The 23,384-nt window shown below is 41.5% G+C and overlaps 2 protein-coding genes across 3 annotated transcripts; one reads left to right on the top strand and one right to left on the bottom strand.

Moving 5' to 3' along the window:
* Positions 1-516: 516 nt before the first annotated feature.
* LOC137279218 (kielin/chordin-like protein) lies at positions 517-3,300 on the top strand. Its single transcript, XM_067811718.1, has 4 exons — positions 517-1,132; positions 1,505-1,727; positions 2,133-2,272; positions 3,038-3,300. The coding sequence occupies exons 1-4, from the start codon at positions 872-874 to the stop codon at positions 3,095-3,097; spliced, it is 684 nt and encodes a 227-aa protein (XP_067667819.1). The 5' UTR covers positions 517-871; the 3' UTR covers positions 3,098-3,300.
* A 1,366-nt stretch (positions 3,301-4,666) lies between these two features.
* On the bottom strand, positions 4,667-21,472 carry LOC137277466 (uncharacterized). 2 transcript variants are annotated; one of them, XM_067809198.1, is made up of 11 exons: positions 21,020-21,472; positions 17,833-18,040; positions 16,884-16,984; positions 16,133-16,338; positions 13,527-13,695; positions 10,822-10,993; positions 9,820-9,917; positions 8,990-9,134; positions 8,227-8,309; positions 6,743-6,908; positions 4,667-5,523 (listed from the first exon to the last, which is right to left on the bottom strand). In XM_067809198.1, the coding sequence occupies exons 1-11, from the start codon at positions 21,113-21,115 to the stop codon at positions 5,393-5,395; spliced, it is 1,575 nt and encodes a 524-aa protein (XP_067665299.1). In that variant the 5' UTR covers positions 21,116-21,472; the 3' UTR covers positions 4,667-5,392. The 2 variants fall into 2 exon arrangements, with proteins under 2 accessions (XP_067665299.1, XP_067665298.1); XM_067809197.1 differs by having other exon boundaries at positions 8,972-9,134; positions 21,020-21,338.
* Between the last annotated feature and the right edge of the window lie 1,912 nt (positions 21,473-23,384).

Genomic DNA, 23,384 nt, shown 5'->3' with positions numbered 1-23,384 from the left:
ACATTGTCTGACATTGTGTTTAATTGCTTTTCTTGGGTCTTTCTCCAGTCGATACAACGCCAAAAAGTACAATTTAACAATTTTCCTGTATGTTCTGCTGTAATACCAAACAAAGGTACGTGTCAGTTTTTCCCTCGTGTGGGTCTTTGTTTTTTACGAATCTCTTTACATAAAAACATGTTTTCATGAAAAACGTGATATTAATGACGCGCAAATGCGTTGATAAACACATAATTGAGGTCTCTACTGCAACATTATGACGTGATCGGAAGTAGGTCATGTGACGTCACCCACAAAGCTGCGTCCACATGGCGATATCTTGTTGAAACGTATTTCATTGAAGGTATTCGTCATAACAATTCACATATTTATTTCAAACCAAATCGACTGTCTATATTTCTGAAACGCTTGAAATATACGTGTTATAGATTGTGTTTGTGACTGTGCCGTGATTCGAGCTGACATCTCAATGATTGACCGATCCTTAATGTGATCGGTCCTCGGTCTGTTTTATAGTGCTACCAAATCCATAGCTGAAATCCATGACATCAAAATCGTAGTATATAAACCAAATCGTTCCTGTGTTTTCAAGACAGCGAGTGATCTGTCCACATCATATATGCCCGAGGCTGCCTGTTTAGGGGATGGATGTGTAGTAATACATACGTATGGAACATAAACCTCGTCACTCACACGTCACTCTCCGCCAGCTGTCAGAAAAAAACATATCTTTCTTCGGGGATATAAAAGATCGGCTTCCAAAGGTTTGAAAAAGTACCCACTCTCTCCTTGAAAGAAAACCGTGAAAAAAGGAAAGCTCAGTGAACCACTGACCAAGAGAGCACAGAAGAAGGAACAGGAGAATTTCGCTATGACTTCGATATGTTTTGTTGTCTTTTTGACTTTTGTTATCGGGGAGGTGGTACCTGTAGCAGTTCCAGGTATTGGCGGCAAAGAAAACTTCATCTTCTCTCGCATATGCTTCGACGGTAACCACCGAGCGGTGAAGGTCGGCCACCAGTGGCAGGATAGGTGCATGAAGTGCTCCTGCCACCCCACCCGGGGCAGAGTCTGTGAAACCCCCAAGTGCACCATTCCTTACAAGCCTTACCACAACAAAACCTGCGCTAGGGTAAGTCACATTGTAACATTCACATCATTTGAGCTTCCATAATAAGGTTCAATATTTTGGAAAACAAGATGTTTATATTTGAACATTCATATTAATATTTTAAATCTTTGATAACCTCTGTATCATTTGTTAAAAATGTAATTTTGTTTGTTATCTTAAAAGAATTTTCATTTAGAAACACTTATGTCCTATTCCCTTTCGTTCATGTGGAAGTAATAATACTTTTAGAACACTGTCAAGATACATAATCCTACGCCCTCTAAAAGTTATTTGTCATGATATATTAAAGCAATTTACTTGAACGTAATGCCTAATTATATCTGTAATGACATAAAGAACACAGAGTTGTAATGCATGGTGTCCTCTGTGCAGTGGTCAGCCGATGGTTGCTGCTGTGAAGAGCTGGGGTGTCCAGCAGGGGACACCGTGTACCAGATCGGTCAGTCCTACCCCTTCCCACCCGGGGACCCTTGTGGCCAGTGCTTATGTGAGGTAGACGCAGATCACCCCACCTGTACAAGGAAGATCTGCTTCCCGCCAGTTTGTGTGGACAGTGTTCTCATCCAAGGGGAGTGTTGTCGAAGATGTCTTAGGGGTAAGTACGATTTTGTCTTCATTTTTCCAATATTCATACATACCGTTGGCGCGCCAGAGATTTTGTTTGAAAGTCCCACCCGGGTTTCAAAACCCTACTCTCACTCTCGAGCGCCTAACTGCCACCACACAGAGTTATCGATCTAGCCCACTTAGCCACTGCAGCTAAAGCGGGAGTAGGAAGACTGGTTTAGTCATGTTTCCTTATCTACCTTTTATATTTACATCTTGGAATCTCACACGGGATTTAAGTACTAGAATGACGTGGTGTATTTAATATTGTCTTCCAAGTGAGATTTGACTGTAGTGAAGTTAAAATGCTTGCACATATTATACAGTCGTGTAGACAGATAGACACACATTTAGCTTTGTCTGAGACTTGAACCCCTGCCTTACTTGTCACCAGGACCCAACTGCCGATATCCGACCATGCCTGGAGTGGGCACTGCCACCAACAGAGCGTTAAGAACCCCTCTCCTTCTCAGCACCTCCAACCTCATACAGTCGGACGAAAATCCATTAATGTTCTACGAGTGCAAATGTTTGGTAAGTGGGGGAACACAGTCACTTCAGCAGTTACCATAGCAACATATTTGTAGTGTGCACTTTTCACGTACGTGTGTGTGTGTTCATAATTTAAAGCAGCACATGCAGTGCTGATACAAACACCGACCCATTCCATCTGTGGGATTACGCACCTGGTTCTACCATGTATATTGCCACTTAAAATAACCATTGTAAGTTTTTTTTGTAACCTACCACTTTCAGGAAGCATGTACTGCAAAATGTTTATGCGCAGGAAATTAGTTTATGTATAATTCAACAACAGTTTTAATATTATATCTTTAATTGTGTATTTCATTTAAATTCCTTACGTTTATGTTTTATATTATACCTATGTTATAATAATGTGTAACAATTTATCTCTTTTTCATTGTTATAAAGTACACTAATTTTGTAAAATATAGTCTCTCAGAACCCTTTTGGGTGGCCGTTTGATTTTTCACCGTTTTGTAATATTCAACATGATGTATTTTAACTCTTATACAACTGATGAAACTTTAACAAACTTTATTAATAATTGATAATAAATAATATAAAAAATGTATTGGATGAAGGTGACTCTTCGAACCCGTAAACCCCCTGGAGCATTTCAATACAATGGTCCAGTAAATATTTACCGTAAATTTACAGTTAGAAGGCGCCATTATTTACCGACACTACTACTCATTCTGGTCATTCTTAGTCTTATCTTCAAAAGGTCAGTCACATGAACATGGCAAAATGTATGCATGTGTAATCTGTCCACAGATTCCAGGCGGTGTTGCGTTCTGTCGGCCGAAGCCTTTCAAATGGCTTCGTGGACGATGAGAATGTTCGTACGACGTACTCCTAGAAATCCAGTCACAGTTTCAAGAGAAGACGTGAACACAACAATCTCATGTCAAGCATGTCAGACAGTGCGGAGTTGTTTGTATTTTTTTTAAAGTGCATATTGTCACATGTATTGTGTATGAATGAAATACGTGTAGCTTTTGTATTAACCAAATGTATACAATAAATATTAAAAACATGTTGCATGTCCTTTATCGGGGATGGGAAATTCTGCTTTGCCGTAAGGTAATTACCCAGTTGTTTTGTATTAAACATCCAAAGCAGCGTTCAGTGTATGGTTTTTGGATCGGGCGTTGCGTTTGTCGATTACGGGCAGTAATCAAGTGATGTCCCGACGGGTCCGCTTCAGTGAGAGGAGGGTGAAGCTCGTAATAGTTTACCATTTTAGTGAACCCCACAAAAATGGGTAGTCGCTGACAAGTCTAGACGCCACGATCAGGGGTGCCGAAGGTTCGTGTACATCCAACACTTCAGTAAACGTTCTCTATACGTGTTCGCTTAATGCTCTTTGTATATCAGGGCATCAGGGTGTACTACATATTATTCCAGAAATACTTTCATTAGTATGCAGTGAGATGTTGAAAACAATTAATGTTTTCAAACTGTATCCTGAAAGGAATACCGTTGCAGTATCCTACAGAAATGGAATCATGGCGATACAATGCACACAGATGGTGTTAGCGAGTCATGGAAGTTTAGAGTATGGGTTGAAGACCAGTAACATTTCGTCTCTATGACCGGTCTTACCACACAAGTAAAGTCCTTGAGAAAGGACGTGAAACTGACAAATATGAATTATTAATCATGCACCCCATCCAGAAACCATAAGATTCTGCATGTCCAAGGAAGGCAACTCTGGGAAGCAATTTTGGGCGCCATACCTAAAGGGTCCACCATTAAGAGAGTAAGATTTAACGCCGCCTTTAGCAACATTCCACTAATATTACGAGTGGGGCACCAGCAGTGAGTTTCCAGTAAATCATGTGGGAAATCGAACCCGGGTTTTCAGCATGATTGCGACGATGTGGTGCTGGCCACAGCCGTTTTACTCATGACTATCTGTTGAAAACGGATTCGGATTGACCTCCCATGTGTGTCTCTTGCGATGAAGTGTCCACCATCAAGCATGTTTTGCTTGATCGTGTGGACTTTTCGACTGCAAGGAACTCCTGTTATGTTGCGAGAAATCTCAAAGACCTGTTTTCCCGTGTGGTCGGTCGTAAATTACCTGAGTTGCCCTGTATCATAAATTGTAGGTTCCTAAAGAGAATAACGAATTGCTTGCTTTTGTATTTGGTGCTATGACATTTTCTGTTTTTAAATGGTAGTGAAATGTAAATATGTGTTTTTGAAACAAAACCTTTTTTACCATGGATTTAGAATGGTTTAATAAATGTAGACTTGGAATAATGCCGATGTGACCTAAAACGCAACTCATCAGCATGACGAGCGACAGATCTTAATTTCTCGGCTTCTCCACTGCACCCGTCACTCATATGACTTGGACATAGATATAAAAAACAAACAACAACAAACATACAAGCCGATTGTTTGCAGCATTTACTCGTCATTCCACACGGTCTATAATATTTGTACATTCATATATTTATCATTTTTGACCAAGATTTTCTTAAATTCACAAGCAGTGATTGTCAGAATGCTAACAAGAAGACAATACGAACAGGTTAAGTAGTATACATCCGAACCTTTTTGATGTACCGCCGGATTAATGAAGCACAACTGTGTGTGATTAGCTAATATGTTACCACTGATTAGCGTCCGGATACGGAGAGTGAAGCACCAGATTACTGAATCAACAGATAATGAGTTTACATAGTAAACAAGATTGGTGACAGGTAGTTATTGTTCTGATATCGCACATTGTTCAATAATACACAGATAAGTAAACATATTAAAGTGCATACAAATAGTCTGAGCAAGAGAATTGTCATAGGCATGTCTTTGTTAATGGTTTTCCTTTTACATTGTTTCAACCGTTAAACCAGGTGGTACCAAGCACAAGAATCAAGTCTTACGGCGGACGATTTTTGCATCAGCAGCACCTTTCTTATGTAAGAAAACCTAATCAACATACGGGTCACACAAGTACCCTCTAAAACGCATCTGTTTAGCCAAGCCTACTGAATCTGTATAGTTGTGGGCGTCAAAGCGCTTTGCAGCAGTGATTATCTGATTTGAGCGTTGTATACAAGTTTCTTTGTATGCATGTATGCATGTACACAGATTTTCTCCTAGTGTTTGGTTCCTCTTCTACAACTTTGATCCAGTGTTTTTGTCCATGTCTCGAAGTATTCTTCTGAGGATCTTGCCGCTGGCGCTCTTTGGAATCTCTTGAAGAAAGGTAACTCCTCCCCTGAGTCTCTTGGTCCCTGACACTTTACCTACAAGGTGGGAAATCATGGCTGTTAGCACTTACTGCTAAAACGATTCTCTGATCTAAAGTTGTTCATTATATGTCACATGTCAAAAGTTACCCTTGTTCTTGCAGTTGGGGTACCAGCGGACGAAAATGTTGCCAATCGAGGTAGTAACCTTTACGTACATGTTTTGTTCCAAATCGCAGAATATCCAAGCATTCAGATACATTAAAACTATTTACGTCACCTAACATCATATCTTCAAGGATTACCAGCCCAAATGCTTGTTTCTTGAAATATGCCAAGATGGTATGATCATCGATTATTGCAAGCCATCATTCACCTACAGAATTGGACATGTTCTAACATCAATCACTGCCTTGTCCAGACACGAGCATGCACAGTCAACCCTAATACAACAGCGGAATGATGAGTGCAGAGTTAAAACAATAATTACATTTAGTGATTAACACTAAATGCGGTTATCAAAACCATTCACTTCCGGCTTTCGCACTTTCTTCCGTGTTCACTTCCGCATTCTGTTATGTGCCGCCAAATCACGTCGCTTGGTTACCAATGACGTCATATATTATACGCGCGTCGTTTACGTCACTTTCTGAATGTCATTCGCGCCGGTATCATCGTACGGTGAACATCATCTTGTTAAATCCCGGCCCTTCCCACCCTTGCTTGCCTTGTTGTCTTAATATATTTTACTTTTAAATTGTTATAAATTGTCAAACAATCCCACTGTAAATGCTTATGAATAAAACGTTATTGGTGTGGCGGGATTCTTGGAGGCTTAAAGTAACATATTATAACAATGTTCTAAATTTAGGGGTCCTACTTTTCAGTTGGATCTTATATTGTGACATTGTCCCTCCACTCATCAGTGGTGGGGACTATTTGGGAATATAAATATATTCTTGCTTTTCAGTGGAAGTATTTCTTTATCTATCATTTTGCTGCTGCTGCAACTTCGTTTGCCAATACTTTATGCTGCTGCTGCTGTCTATTCCGTAGTCGCCCGATTTAACTCCGCTGTCATAGTTACATTAAGTTAGGGATCCTCCAAGAACCGTCAGACTCATGACCATTAACCCACAACAACGTTTATTATTTGTGTTGTATGCGCGACGTCAACGCATATTGAGTTGACCTCACCCGTCCATCGGAGAATGTATTTTATTAAACATTAAATAATAGAAAAGACAGACACCAAGTCGTACGTGGCGTTTCTTACTTTTCACAAAATCTTGCAGTTCTTGTTCTGTTGTCCTTGACCCCGACTTCATGACAACAAATGCTTTGGGCAACTCTCCTGCCTCTACATCCGGGATACCGATGACACCGACATCTGCCACGGCGGGGTGACTCAACAGAACGTCCTCCAGTTCAGCTGGCGCCACCTGGTGAGGAAATGCAAGTCTTAGAAGGATGAATGGGTCTTAAGACAGAGCACCTTACTAGTCGTGACACGCACCGCCGAGAAGACGGGGATTAAATACAGGTACTTCTTTTCTGTCATTTTCCCCATAAACAAATAAATTGCAAATAGTCACAAACGTCCAACTGACACTCCATGACACGTAAGTGTCAAGGTGAAAGTGGCAAACAAGGTCCAGCTCAAATGCATTTAGCCCATCATGCATGTGGCAGATTCAAACCGATCTCTTCCAGTGTCGCTGGAATGCTGATTTCAGCTCAGGTTCTTCGGCCCTTTAGAGCAAAATTATATGATGCGGAGATGATGCGAATAGATGGAAAACTGGTGATGAAGCTTTAAGCAATATTTACTCACTAACTCGGGTTTGGTGTTAGGAACAATACATTTACATCCTCCTCCGGTGAGATGAGGAGGAAACAGCTACTGCGACGGGACACTAGCTTTCACTATAAGTACGATATTTACGTTTCAGCGTGGTTGTCTTCAACAGAGGACAAGCACAGTCACCTTCATATACTGTCTATTTGTGATTTAACGAGCGCTTCCTGTACTTCGTGTTCCACACCAGGCTATAAGTACAGTTAACGGTGAAAGACATCCAGTATTTTCCCTACCGTCCATCCCTTCCTGCGGTGCTAAGGACCTAAGGCGAGTCCTGATTTCCTTCGGTTCAGGATTTCATATCCCACTAAAGCTTCTTTCATTTTAAATGTTACTTGTTTCTATCAAAATCAAATATATATTCAGTGCCTGAGCGCTATTCTTGAAGTGATCATCAGTTCTTTGAGATTGTGATATAGTAAAGTCTTTACGATTACGCCCTTGGTGTAGTTCTGGAACTGAAGATGAATTCCATTTTATGTTTTTGAGCCCAACTTTTACGTTACTGCGAAGAAAATATCTTGGCGAACAGTATTGTCCTAATCATGTCAATTATACCGTTTTCGCTAATCTCATGGCATCCAAAAATGAACCAATTTTGTCCGATGTGGCATTATATGTACATCCCGCACTGAAACTAAGAAATTCTATTATGTGATTATTCTACCTGCACACTGAATGTTAATATTCATGTTTCTACTAATTGAATCAATGACTACAGCTGCATGAATAGACTCACATATTGTATCTATGGTTTGTATATAGGCCAATGCTCTTTCATACAATGAACACTTTGAACTTGAACTTGATTGTCGATTTGGGCAGTAGCTGATCATGAACTATGTCAGGGTGGCCATTTTCGGGGATGTCAGGGGGCCATCTTGTTCCCCCTACATTACCTGGAATCCCTTGTATTTGATGAGCTCCTTCAGGCGGTCAACAATGAAGAGAAACCCGTCATCATCAACATAGCCAACATCACCTGTTGAGAAGGTAGATTAGTAAATAAACAACCATGTGCATATTTGTGCATTAAATATGCATGGTTTTGTATAACCCCAATATAAACTCCCGGGAAGTCCTCCAGTGATTGAGTGAGCCTTGTACTGCAACAGTGTGTCCTGCTACATCAAAGGGCCGCTATGGACTCATGGTTAATATGGAAGCATTCCGTCGATGGGTGGCTGCTTTCATCGGGACACAAGAGAGACACATATGTTCCCTCATATTGTATTTTCATTATGTATATGTGAAATGTGTGCTATTCCCTCACTCTCGAGGCGAACAGCTTCAGTTGCATTCGGTAGTTATAAAAGCAGAGCATGATACAATATTTAGCGGTAAAATAATACAGTGTTTTGAAGATTTGCCTGAACAAACAATTTCGAGCTTTTTCCAACACGCCATACTTCCTGACTTTGTATAGGGAGTAAGGGGCGACGTGTTAAGTACGGAAGCCTACAGATTAGTACAAGAGCAACCCACGATTGTAATGTATTTGACAGAGACTACTGACACATGCTACGACGAAACATAGTATGTTGCTTAATGTGACGCATAAATTACGAAATGTTCAGAGGAAAAATTACTTTAAAATCGTTTTCCTCCTGAAAGAAACGTATTTTAGAAAGTATGATAAACTACTAGTTATTGATTCGCTACCTGTCTTCATCCATCCATCTTCAGTTAACATGGCTCTCGTGGCAACAGGGTTTGACAGGTACCCTTTCATCAAGCTTGGTCCTCTCACACATAACTCACCCTCTCTATTAGCAGGCAGGGCCTTGCCGGTCTCCAGGTCGACTATCTGTGAAATATACACATGAATACTGTTTTTGCACTTAGTCAGCTACATTACAACCATATCTCGGTAGTTTCTGGTGACCGAACCTCGGGATGGTAAAACAGTTGTGTAGACAAATTAAGAAATGATCCACGCCTTCGGGGCAAGAATGTACAAGATCAACCATGACGTCAGGGCACATTTGAAACTAACTACCACACCCTTGGACACGGTTGCACACTATCGACCACCACCTTGGGAATGAGTGCACACTATCATCTACGCCGTTGGGCACGAGTGCATATGATCAATCACGCCGTCGGGCACGATCACACAATACCAACCATACCGTTGGGCACATTTACAAAGTATCAACCACGCAATTGGGCATGTTTCCACACTATGAGCCACGACCACACGCTTCTACAAACGTCGTTGGGCATAATTACACACTATCGGCCACGCCACTAAGCCACGGTTGCACACGAGCAACCACGCCGTTGGGCGCGATTGCACACGATCAACATGGCCACAAGTTACGACATGTTCCTCATAATACGTCGGCTCTAATGACACAGACGCCTCTGCTCTTATGGGCCACGACACCATAACCACCGTAGCAGTAAACATGGACTATTATATAATATCAGAGACGCGAACGGTCAGCGGTGTTCGAGGGGGAGTACTGTATTGGGCATGTCTGCCTTACTTTACATTCAGCTCCTGGTAGAAGAACGCCCACCGACCCGAACCTGTACTTCTCATCTAGTGTTAAGTGAGTCACCAGACATTCCGTCATTCCGAAGCCTGGAAGAAACATCCCATAGTTAAAAACATTTTACAAACTAAGTATCTTTATCAGCTGTATTAATCTCCAGATGGGCCACTTGTTTGTGCAAAACGCTTTGAACACAAATTTGATCGTTTATTTAGTAAATGATCTTTTTTCAGCTTATAGATTGTTCGAAGTAACTTAAGTAACAGCGTCATGAATGAATAGTTCCCAGCCTAAACAAACATAGTCTCAGTATTATTCGTTACTGGAACAAACCTTAGAAGGAGGTTGCGTCAGCTAGCCGTTGGGCAACCTGTGACCTTCCAATCAAACGCGAGGTGGCCAATCAGACAACGGTTACTGTTTAAGGTTTGGCGGGACTTAACAAATGCCCCCAGTCACTTACACCGATCCTTCAACAAATGAAAATTCGCATACCTCATATGCGACATATAGACACATATATTTGACCTTTAGTATTTACGCTTAGGGCTTTCGGAAAATATGGTTACAGTTAGCCAGTGTGTCCGCCAGCTGACATCCTCCAATATTGACAAATACTGTTTCCTCACTGTTGACAATGTTGAAGCTGCTCCATAGTCATCACCCTGAAGCGATCTTACGGAAATTTCGCATTTGGAATCGTTCGTGTTCAAATCTTTTCGAGGTAAAAGTTCAAAAGGTATGTGCGAATGTCCACTTACGCGATTCGGTAAAGCTGTGTTCTGATTGGTCAATCTGAAAGGTCACCTGACGCGACCTCCTACTAGAGTTTGTTGACTCAGTAGAGGAGCGTAACGAAATACACTGAGACTAAGCTTACTTAGACCGGAAAAATTCCTGGCATTTTGTTTGTAGATGTAGAGTTTTCTATTTACTGAGAACAGAAAAAAACCGTCCTACTGTTCTACTGAGGTGGAATGTACCCAGTATTACCCTGTGTTACGTGCTTGATGTTGAATATCTTTAGAACCTTCCTTTCGATGTCCTGACTGAGCGGCGCAGCTCCACAGATAACTCGGCCGACACTGCTCAGGTCATACTGTCGTGCAGCAGGCACAGTGGTCAGCAGAACCATGACAGGTGGCACTACGTGCAGCACGGTTGCCTAAGAAATGGATATGCAGTGTCACCGCATGTACGTACATAGTCGCACAGGAAACCTGCAGCCATATTTGTTTAAGAAGTGATACGCATTCTGGTATCAAACTTCTGTGAGATAACCGTAATATGTTTCATAATATGGCGTCCTACTGATGCTCCGAACAGCTAAGGCTGCAAAAATTATCGACAAATTGCCATATTTATGCTACTAAAGGTTTCAAGGAATCGGTAGGTATACAAATAACATCCTTTCAGAATGCACTAACGCTCACGAGATGAAATCAAATTGAGGCGAACATTTGAAGTGGAATCTTCCGCAATGAAGACTGAAGGTATCGTTTGTCTCGTATTGCTCGCTGTATACCATGTCAGTGTGGACCGAACATGATCACACGATATTCTTAATGAACAGGTAGAGGTAAGCATAAGTATACAACATGTTCTGTGGATAACAACTTCTGTTTTATCTTTAATATGTATACATGTATTCTTCTTGATCCTTCAAGCACGGCGCGGTTATGGAGGGGTGAGCAGCCCTGGGAGCTAAAACGTCATTTCAGATATTTACGGAATTACTCAACACCTCTCAAAAACTAACAAAAATGATTTGGAAACATGAATGAATGTTTTTGTATCAGTTATCTAAACATGTAATGTGGTGATGGGTTGTTTGCACAACTGGCGGCCGGCCATAAGCAGGTGCCAAGTCACAGTGTTTCAACCACTGAAACAAGGGAGAAAATATAGGAGGTGGATTACATGACACACAAAAAAGAACATACTAAATTTCTGACAGACAGTTCAAGACACTGGCGCCAAAAATCTCACCCGACATTATTTGGATATACGAGGTTTGGCTGAAAAGTTCTAAGCCTCACTGTGAAAAAAAGTTACAAAGTCCACGTTTGTAATTTATTTTTCTACATAGTCCCCTTCCAATTTCACACACTTTTGCCAGCGATGCTGCAAGGCCCGAATCCCGGTTAAGAAGAAATCTTCTTCAGCTACCCTAAAAAAATCAGTCACAGCGGAAAAGACGTCATCATTACTTGCAAAATGGCGACCGGGGAGTTCTTTTTTCATTTTGGGGAACAGGTAGAAGTCAGAAGGTGCCAAATCAGGTGAATACGGAGGATGGTCAATGAGTTCAAAGCCACAATCGCGGATTGTTGACATGACCACCAATGATTTGTGAACAAGCGCATTGTCTTGGTGGAAGAGGACACCTTTAGCGATCATCCCTCGTCGTTTGGCTTTGATTGCTTCTCGCAACTGGTTCAGTAGATCAGCATAGTATCTGCCGTTGATAGTTTGACCTTTTTCAAGATAATCAATGAGCAGAATACACCTGGAATCCCAAAAGACTGATGCCATCACCTTCCCAGCTGAAGGAACAGACTTGGCTTTCTTCGGAGCTGGTGAATCAGGATGCTTCCACTGTTTTGACTGTAGTTTGGTTTCTGGTTGAAAGTGATGTTTCCAGGTCTCATCCATGGTTACAAATCGTGCCATAAAATCATCGGGATCTGCTTCAAAACGACACAAATTGTCAAGGGACGTCTGGAACCTGACACGTTTCTGTTCTGCTGTCAAGAGCTTTGGCACCCATCTTGCAGAAGCTTTCGTCATTCCTAATTCGTTGGGGATAATATGCTCAACCCTCTCATGAGAGATGCCCACTCCACTAGCAATATGACGAGTAGTCAATCGTCGATCATCCATCAACATATCGAGCACTCGCGTGATGTTTTCTGGAGTGGTTGCTGTTGAAGGCCTTCCTGAGCATTGGTCATCATCAAGGCTTTGTCTGCCACGCTTAAATTCTGCAGCCTACTTCTTTACCGTGGAAAATGAAGGAGCATCATCCCCTAGAGTGGAGACCATGTCAGCACGTATCTGTGTTGGGGACATCCCTTTCTTTTGCAAGTACTTGATGACTGCCCTGTATTCAGTTTTGTCCATTTCGGATGATTTCAGAGGGTAGGTTTACCAAAAGAGCTGTAGTTGAGATAAAACTATTAGTACGTTTGTAGTTCTTGTGTCTATGATTCACTAAATGATTGTCCTCATTGGTGGCAAACACCTGTCTCTACCTGGTGGGGAACAACCACTCAGGCTGAGAACTTTTCAGCCAACCCTCGTATATAGAATTTATTTTGAGTGTTAAATATGTAAACATAATACCAGTTATAGATATGGCATCAGCACTGTGTAAATCGGATTCTGAGATGCAGGATTTTTTGCAACATCCTCAATGTCGAAAAGTAAGTCATTTTCTGAACAGGTTAATGCGATTAATGTTTGGCTATGGTCGAGATCACTTGCGCTTGACATACTCATATGTATGTTTTTATTTTTGCTTTCTTTAGTGTGAGTTTACACTATCCGTAAAACATACGACCAAAATGGAGATATTTTTGCACGCCCTGTGCATGCGCACAGTGAGTCGAAAATTAATGGGAAACCAACGAATGACTATAGCAGGTTTATACTGAAATATGTACTGCAAGATACGGTCCCTACACCGTCACACTCACCTTGTGTTCTTGTACGTTACGCAAGTACTCGTGGATCTCGAACCTGGACATGACGACGTTCTTGGCCCCGCTGTACAAGCCGCCGGTGATGATAGGCCCAAGTCCATAGATGTGAAAGAATGGTAAGAACGTCACGTACGAGTCCTTGTCAGTCAGGTTTCCCGTCGCCCTGGTGAAACAAGCAGATTACTCCGAAACCGTTACGATTAGAGACAAAGGTTCATACCAAGTACAAGAACAAAGATGACTTCTCATGACAAACACACCATGCGGGAACGCTTGTGTCTGTAAAACTTAACATCCAAATACATCCGAAGGTTTGAGCGTGCCTCCCACATCTGCTCTATGCAACTGCACTAAACAGTATTCCAAGCTTTATTCAAAGAACGATAAACTGTGGACTATCTTTTCAGCAAAACCCTTTGATTCTGCTCAACAAACAATTGTTTTGCTTGGTTTCATTCATTATTTAGAATCAGGTTCTACGAAATGGAGCTGAAACGGCCAATCAAACTGCTGCAGACCATCTACGGACAATAGGGGTGGGCGTTCCGATTTGCGGTGTTGCTCATTACTAAGCAACATCTTTATTGTGGATAAACCGACGTTTCGGAGCGTATGCTCCTTCACCGGGTGAATAGTAGGGAGTACCAAGGGGTACCAAGGGGTATATATACAGAGGCACTACGAATAAAACATGTTTACCAATGCTGAAGACAGAAAATTAATACAAGAATGAGGAGAGTAATGCACTAAAACAACATGATAATTGGCTTGATGGAATAGAACTGGTATTTAACATCTCTCGAACTTCCCTGAGATTTCAAGTTAAAAAAGAATATATTCTACCACTACTAACATAACATGTCCGGTGCAGCCCATGCAAGTGTAGAATGCGTGGCAAGTTTGGATTACCTTTCAATTACATTTTATTAACATCATATTCTTGCTGCAAAATATGTTCCTTTCAGAGAGGAGATATTCATCTACTCTCTATATCATTCCAGTGGAAGACGACGAGAGGTGCAGAAAAGCTGACCACGACCCAAACTCAAAAAAAAATAAAATAAAATAAAATAAGGGCGACTATGTGACCATGTACATAGATTCAGTGAGTTAAACACACATTGAGCTAAACATTCTCAGTTGTATTTCATATCACTGTAAAAAGGGAGCTTTTGCACGCATTGAAACAATCAAAATTTCGGGGATGGTGTTGTCTAACTTGCTGATAATGTAATTAAATTACAAATAGAATTCCTTATACCCCATGGTGAATGGGCGACAATACGAAAATATCAAACATAGCTGTACACATGGCATTATAAGGGCATTCCTGTCAGTCATGTTCGTTTGATGATTCCAGTAAAGAAAGTGAGTTGAGTTTTACGCCGCACTTAGCAATAATCCAGCTATATGGCGGCTGTCTGTAAATAATCGAGTCTGGACCAGACAATCCAGGGATCAAAAACATGAACATCGATCTGCGCAGTTGGAAACCGATGACATGTGTCAACCAAGTCAGCAAGCCTGACCACTCGACCCCGTTAGTCGCCAGTAAAGAGAACTCGAACATATATGTAACGGATGAAATGGTGTGTCTCACAGTCCCTGAACCAAATTTATGGTATTTTCCTACATGAAAACCTAAACGAAGCAATTCTAGATTTCCTCAGCCTCAGGCTCTGCATTTCCAGTACCACAGGGTATTCTTTTCAATTTAAATGGGGGTATTTGTAACTATCAAAATCATCCGGCGCTTCTCCTTGATTGATTGTCGCACTTTCCTCAACAAGTTAGCGTAATATTCCCCATTCATTGTTCTTCGTTTTGGTAAGTAATCTATGTGGATGACGCCTTTGCTATCCCAGAAGACTGTCGCCATTACCTTCTGCACTGATCTGGAGGCTTTGAACTTTTTGAAGTCTATGCACTCTGTCAATGTTTTCCTGACTAGTGCTTGTTGTTGGGCGACCTGGACGGGGGTCATCTTCAAGACTCTCTCTACCGTGCTTAAATTCATTGACCCATCGTTTGATGGTAGCAGATGAAGGGGAGGACTTCCCATAAACTGCTGAAAGCCTTTCTTCAATGTTCTTCGCCGAGTTTCCTTCAAGAACTAAAAACTTAATTACTGCTCTATACTCAATTTTATTCATTTTCACTGCCGTGAGGGGGGTCTCTTTCTGTCAATGTGAGCTGTTCAATAACTTCTGAGAGTAGGATACCAAAACTTATATATCACATCAGCTACACCCCAAGGTTCAATGTCATACCATAGGCTGTGACCTCTGGGTATGAAAAATGCCCAAGGCTCAAAACTTATTGACATCCCCTTGTAATTTCAGCGGATGTGTAGATGAAATTTAGTACTCTTAACACCAAAGCTACAGTTTCAGCGATGCACACACACATGCACGCACACAAACACAAGAACAGATAGGTGTGAGGTCGTACGTGGGTGCATGCGTGCGGCGGGAAAAACGGTGTGCTGGCATACGAAAACAAAGTCCCAAAATAGATCTAAAGTGCCATATTTAGTGTGTTGTTTTGCTAGTAACGGAATACACACAAACCAACAGATAGCAGAAAATATAATTACATACAACATTTGTAGCACGTTGGACGTCACTGCATAGTGGGTTATCTGTGCTGCTTTGGGTTTTCCGGTTGTTCCACTAGAAAATAAGATTGCCGTGACATCGTTCTTCGGGTCGATGCCTCGGTCGCTGACTGGTGCGTCGGAAATATCGGACGTGATGAGAGTGGAGAAACTGACACACCCTTCTGACTTACCCAGTACGATAACCTTCTGAAATGTACGAGTTGAAAACATCTGTGAGTGTTTTATAACCTTGATTGATTGATTGTTAAAACATTCACACTGAAATATTCTAGCTATATGGCGGCGGTCTTTAAATAATCGAGTTTGCAACATGAGCATCATACTATACATTTGGGGTACGATGACATGTGTCAAACAAGTCAGCGAGTCTCACCGCCCGATTTGTCTCTTCTTACAAGCATGGGTTGCTGAAGTTCAATTCTATCCAGAGTATAGATTTTCGAAGCTCTCTTAGAGCTGAGTCGTAAGTGCCATACATTAACATTGACTTACGACTATCTTGGCGCTAAGGGAGCTTCGAAAATCTCTACCCTGGACCTTAAAGGGTCCCTATAACCTTGTACAGGTGAGTGGTAACTGTTGTAATGCATCATTTCACATTTTGCTGTCAAGCTCCTCATGGACACTCGGCCTAAACACACACGCCACACTTATACTTATGGGAATAGTGATACTGTAAATCTAAACAGTGGTTGCTGGTGAAAGACAGGTAACCTCCTGACTCCCCTCACCTGAATGGCGTGACTCTGGGCCTGCTTGACCACTGGTAGCATGTTCGGTAGGGTTAGAAGGAACTTGCTGTTGCAGATGTCGAAGGTGTGTTTGAGTTCATCTGGAGAAACACATAGAGAGTGAGTTGGTTTTAACTAGTAACCTTCCAGTTATATCACAGCATGTCGGTATGTGTGCGTGCGTGCGTGCGTGCGTGCGTGCGTGTGTTGGCGAGGTTGGGGAGTGGGTGACAGCGTAAAACTTGAGAAACCATAGGTCACAATAAGGGGAACCATGATTTGAACACAAGATCACTGGATCCTTGCAGACCTAAAGAAGGCAACCGGGTGACCTGTGCTCTCGATCATGATCAATATGAAGCTCCACTTGAAAACTGAAGCTATACTGCCTACAAGTACATGTCCGCGGGTTACTCTATGCTATGTATGGCAGCCATCCAATGAATTTACTAGGCAGTTTCTGCGAACAAGCACAGTAATCATTCAGACTTTATTTTTGTTTGGCTGCACTGACACTCTGTCCATCCTGAGGATTCCGCTGGAAACGGGGATTGTGTAAGTGTGACTACTTCGGTAAGGTCCAATCCTTCAGACCAAAGGAGAAAGAAGAACCTCTTGCCCATTGACTGTTGACCCCTGTGAATATTCATGACTGGCATGGTATATTACGTTCCTGGGATGATGTAGATGTAATTTGTCGAACTGAACATTGGCACAGAACAGTGTCGATATTCATTTGCAAAAATCTGATGCATGTCTTTAGATTAACATTTAGTCTCTGAGATGAACATATTTTACAGAAGAAACAGTTCATCAGACAAAAAATAATATTGAAAAGGAGCCCCAAGACCATCTTCATTTTCATACTGGAAATCACGTACATTTTTCATTAATTTAACTGGGCTGTGATTTGCGTTATATCAAATAAAAACTGATCTGACCCACTTACCTGCATTGTAGAGCGGATTGGTCGCTTGGAATACACCACCAAGGGAGGCAACTGCGTAGAACACGATTGGGTATTCGATTACATTCGGGGAGAACATGCAGAGAACGTCACCTCTCTTGAATCCGAGGTTACTAAGCCCACGGGCCAGACGTCGGACTGTGGCCGAGAGCTCGCGGTACGACATGGAACGGCCAGTGTTCGAGTCGATCTGAGAAAACATGTTAATATGATCATGGAAGCATCTGATAGCAAATTTCTAAGTACAACACCTTATAATTGGAACCACACTTTCTCAGTAAAGTAAAGATACTAGTACTTTTAAGGGGTTGGACCCAATGCACTCACAGTCTAACACGTTATCCATAGAAGTCAGCAATCTAACCCACTCAGACACCGATCCTTCTACAAAACTGATAGTCTGGAATACGTTTTTCATGTACCCTTCTAACAAAAGTAAACCCGGACTGCTCCCTGAAAGGATACATGCAATGCCATTTAGAAAGTGATCACATCACCTGCGGCGAAGAAGTACCATTATACATTATTGAGAAATTGTAATTTACCTTTGACCACTATCTACATAGCACTACGTGCTTTCTCAGTATGTCGGAGTATTGGTATGATATCTTTTCTTCATTACATGAGTAAAATACATAATGGATCTATCTAATGGATCCGGGCTAGAACTGATCTTCAGTAATCCAATGTCGGTAGAGAAGATCAACGGGATCGGGTGGCCACGCTCGCTGACTTTGATGACACGTCATTATAACCAAATTGCGCTGATCGATGCTAACGCTGTTGATCACAGGATTGTCTGGTCTGCACTCGATTCTTAACAGACCGCGCCTGGCTGGAATGTTGCTGAATGCGGCGTGAAAGTAAACTCACTCGCTGACTTTAAATGCCATAGACAAACAGGTGGTATATGGCACGACGCCAAAAAAAAAAAAAAATAAATAAATAAAAACACTTAGAAGACAAAGTAAGTGGATCAGGTGCACTAGATATACGGACTACTTTAAGTATCCAGTTGCACGTGGCGCTAGTAACACTACGTCGCTGTTTCAGACACTGAACACGGCTTTCAGAAATACAGCTATTGAATGTACATTATTGGTACTGTTTAAATGCAACGTGTTCTCCTCTTACAGATTATCAATTGTTATCTTTTCACTTTTATTAGAGAGAGAGAGAGAGAGAAGTAGCTACGGTTGGACATTGGACCCAAGTACTATCAGGTCATGGACATTGTAACTAGACAAGCGCTTAGTCTCTGAATATATACAGGGAGAACAGAGATCCTGAACCTCAGGAAAATCTAGACTTGCTTCAGTTAGGGCTTTAGCATAGCAGGTAGGGCCGGGCTTTATGAAAAATGATATGATTTCGAGACATATATTGCCTGATATGCAACATATTTCTGAAGCTGAAAACATGATACACAGTAAGGCCATCAAGGAAACCGGAAGTGAGAAGAGTAACTCGTTTCAGAGAGAGGGGAAAGCTGATGACATTTTTGTGAAAATAATTCATGAGTGTACATTTTATTGTACAAATTATTGAGACCATTTTTGTAGAAACAGAGGACTGTCTTTGTTGCATATTTCAATAGCATACTGAACACTATCAATACCTGATCAACATTCAGTCCCCTCATCATGAGTGAGTAAAGTTTTACACCGTACTCAGCAGTATTCCAGCTATATGACGGCGGTCTGTAAATATTCGAGAGTGGACCAGACAATCCAGTGATCAACAGTAGCAGCATCGATCAGCCTGACCACCCGATCCCGTTAGTCACCTCTTACGGCAAGCATTGTCGCTTTTTATGGCAAGCATGGGTTGCTGAAGGCCTGTCCCAGACCTGCAGGGGTCCCATCATCATGAATATACTCTGCGAAATATATATTTTGGTTATTGAATATAGATGATTCAGTAGAATGGTTCCCATATGACCATGCGAACATGCAAGTCATTCAACATATTTGTTGATTTTTATTTAAAATCGTGTAAACAAAATCTGAATTAATATGACCGTGGTATCAATTATCTCTCTTGTAATTTCAAACTGTAAACACAATTTGAAGCTTGAATAATGGATCAAGTGGCTTAAGTTTTCAATGGCGTTGTTCACACACGCCTGAACACATCTTAGCGAGAGTCCGTGAGTGAGTGAGTAAGTGAGTGAGTGAGTGAGTGAGTGAGTGAGTGAGTGAGTGAGTATGTTTTTACGCCTCTTTCAGCAATATTCAAACAATGTCACGGCGGGGGGACACCAGAGTTAGACGTCACACATTGTATCCATGTCGGAATCAAACCCGTGTTTCGGCGAGATGAGCTAATGCCTTAACCACTTGACTATCCCACCGCCCCACATATCTTGTTTGAAGAGTGATGTACTGTTATAAGCATCGCCAAATTCTTGCGATATCTAAACTTTAAAATATCAAGTTGAGAAAACATATGACCCGAAGTTTCCAATAGTAACGTGTTTATCAGCTGGAAATCTAACAATAGAGGACATACACCAGGTCATAACTGAGCACTGTGCACACTCGCACTCGCGCTTGGACGCGAGATAATGTACTTTTCCAGTAGACTTACGCTTAGTATCTGGATATATGTAATTTTGATTGTAACATAAACTCTTTGAATTTGAAAAGGAGCCACAGGGTGAAAAGAGATTCAGGGCCTGTGGAAATTCCGCTTGCTTCATTTAGGGCTTTAGCATTACAGGGAAGACAGGCCTCCAACTAAGGGAAAATAATATAGTTCAGGGACTGTGAGACGGACTGGTAAGCTCAAAAGTTTCACCCGTACCCTCCACCCCAATCAAAAGCCAAAATTACAAACTGACATGCATACCTCAGCCCAAATATACATTCAGTAAACCAGAACAAGTATAAAAAAACAATCAGTGAACTAATTCAGTGTTGGAATATTACACCAGGGAAAGTGGAAATATCCAATGTAAAAAGAGAGGGCTACAGGCGGAACTCTTTCCGACAGACGAGATTTTCAGTTACTACTATGACGGGCCACTATGACAACCAAAACCTCTAAGATACGCTGACCGCAAAGAGTGACCGAGAACCTAGGTCAACGAACCTGGTCCACGGACACTGCTATTAAGATAGGGGGAAAGGAGGTCGACATGAGCGTGACTAGTGTCCAATTTACTCACCAAGGCAACCTTTTCTCCAAGCTGATCGAACCTTTCCGTCATGAACGTCCCCAAAGAAACACATGGTGGATGTAATGGCTGGCCTTTCCACAACATGTTCGCACGATCGCTCCTAACCGGCCTCAAACGAGCACTCCGGGTCAAGGTGATCTTGGTCCTTCCACAGTTTATGCTTTGGTGTGTATCCTGGCCCGACACATGGACTGACGCAGACTGATACCGATTTCACTCTGTTACGTAATATTTAGTGCATGACCGATTTGATGAGCGTGTAAATATAAAGCTCCTGTTCGATGTACTGGGCAGGCTTGTCACGTATGGAAGTTTTGTGTTAGTAGGAACACTTATCATGCCATTTGACGCGCGGGTAAACCGATTGTTTGCGTAGGGGGGTGTGATACGGGGTGAAAAAATCACATCGCCCGACGCCCCGTACAAGTCAGTTTTCATTTCTGGCAATGAAGTAAATAGTGTCTTACATGTCCGTGGGCTATTGGATAATTTCCGCTTTCGATTTTAAACTGCAAATAAACTCATTTCATATCTGCTCAAAATGTAGCTATTATATTTCACACTGATAATAAAGTAGGGTTTTTGTTCTTGACTATCACTTTTCGATAAATAGTCCAGTAAACTTTAACATCAAATACCATGTTGATTTATTCTTTCATAATTACATCATCATGATTATGTCATAACAATTAGGGCAAGTGGAAAACTAGTTAGGACACGGATACCTTCTTATTAAAGTGGTTTTTAAATTTTTGTTTGAACCCCTATGATAGTCCGCGAGGAGGTGACATATTGTCTCATAGTGCATACTGCTGGTAAACACATATAAGATGATCCACGACCTGACAAATGACCCCAATTTGCATACTTGGGAACGCCCCACAGAACGATCCACTTGAAACAAGAGGGAGACAGGTTGTCTGATAAATATCGAGAAGTTCATTTTTCCCGTGCGTTTCACGCATGAATTGTTATAGCACACTCGATTTGGGAACAGATACAATCCCAACGAATTGAATCAACACAATATACTGAGCAAATATGTTTAGGACCACCGATCCATTTCACGAAGCAAATGACATTTTCCTGCTTTTTAAAAACAAAATCGTTGAATGTCTAAAATGCTTGTAAATGCCCAAACGTCTATATCGTCTTAAGTAAAGGCGCAATTCTAAAAATCTAAATGAACCAACTCTAGATTTTCTAAGATTAACTCCCCACCCCCAACCCCCATGTTACTAAGGCTCCTTTCCAATGTAAATAGGATTATTTGTTCTTTAAAATTATAGGTCTTCTGAGACAATGCGTTAGTCCAGGTGGAGTTATTACCATTACATGTTAATCATCCGAAAAAACAATATTGTCTGTATCTACATTGTAAAATACAAAGCTGGGTTCACTGCTCCTTAACTTTGCAAGTTAATTACTCGGTTCGGATTTATCGACTCAAATCAAAGTTCACGTCAAAACACAATTCAACATGCTAAATGTTTCGATGTCTTTTGCCTACAGCAAATGTCCAGCGCGTTACCTCCTATACATTCATACACAGTGAATAATTTCAACTGTTCACTCCCTTTGTGACCTCTCCCAGTTTGACAAATCGTCCAATACACAATCTGTTCCAGTCAGATGTCACATTTACTACTCTCTTCATCAGGTACACTGTTCCACCATGATGCTATCTAAAGATCAGACAAAACAACATTCAACCAGACTACATGACACATCACATCAACGTTGAACCAATTTGCACATTTGTACAACCAATAACGCTCGTCATGGCAAAGTGTGAGAGAGGCCAGAAAGTGGCCCGATGTACAAAGTTGCACCGTGATAACAGGGACAAGGCACTGGTATGTTTAGTTACCGTATAGAAAAGCTGGCTAATATAAGTAGGTCTCCTTTACTATTTTATCAGCGAGGGTGTCATTCACTTGGTATTGTCTGCATCGGGTTAATGTCCCTAAACCATGCAGTGTCATTTCTTTGGCTATGTCTGCATCGGGTTAATGGCCATAAATCATGCAGTGTAATTTCTTTGGCTATGTCTGCATCTGTTTAGGATCCCTAAGCATGCAGTGTCATTTCTCTGGCTATGTCTGCATCGGGTTAATGTCCCTAAACCATGCAGTGTCATTTCTTTGGCTATGTCTGCATCTGTTTAGGATCGCTAACTCATGCAGTGTCATTTCTCTGGCTATGTCTGCATCGGGTTAATGTCCCTAAACCATGCAGTGTCATTTCTCTGGATTTGTCTGCATCGGGTTTATGTCCCTAAACCATGCAGTGTCATTTCTCTGGCTTTGTCTGCATCGGGTTAATGTCCCTAAACCATGCAGTGTCATTTCTT

Source organism: Haliotis asinina, chromosome 3, assembly GCF_037392515.1.
Source record: "Haliotis asinina isolate JCU_RB_2024 chromosome 3, JCU_Hal_asi_v2, whole genome shotgun sequence".
NCBI classification, from domain to species: Eukaryota; Metazoa; Mollusca; class Gastropoda; order Lepetellida; family Haliotidae; genus Haliotis; species Haliotis asinina.
The sequence above is the reverse complement of the archived record's forward strand: the minus strand, read 5'-3'. Positions and strand labels throughout refer to the sequence as shown.

Excerpts from the sequence above, each read along its gene's own strand:
- LOC137279218 (XM_067811718.1), top strand. The coding sequence starts at position 872 with ATGACTTCGATATGTTTTGTTGTCTTTTTGACTTTTGTTATCGGGGAG. Across the intron at positions 1,728-2,132 it reads TTGTCGAAGATGTCTTAGGG|GACCCAACTGCCGATATCCG; the intron begins GTAAGTACGATT and ends ACTTGTCACCAG. Across the intron at positions 2,273-3,037 it reads TCTACGAGTGCAAATGTTTG|ATTCCAGGCGGTGTTGCGTT; the intron begins GTAAGTGGGGGA and ends ATCTGTCCACAG.
- LOC137277466 (XM_067809197.1), bottom strand. The coding sequence starts at position 21,115 with ATGTTGTGGAAAGGCCAGCCATTACATCCACCATGTGTTTCTTTGGGG. Across the intron at positions 9,918-10,821 it reads CATCAAGCACGTAACACAGG|GCTTCGGAATGACGGAATGT; the intron begins GTAATACTGGGT and ends TGTTTCTTCCAG. Across the intron at positions 9,135-9,819 it reads TACCAGGAGCTGAATGTAAA|ATAGTCGACCTGGAGACCGG; the intron begins GTAAGGCAGACA and ends TATATTTCACAG.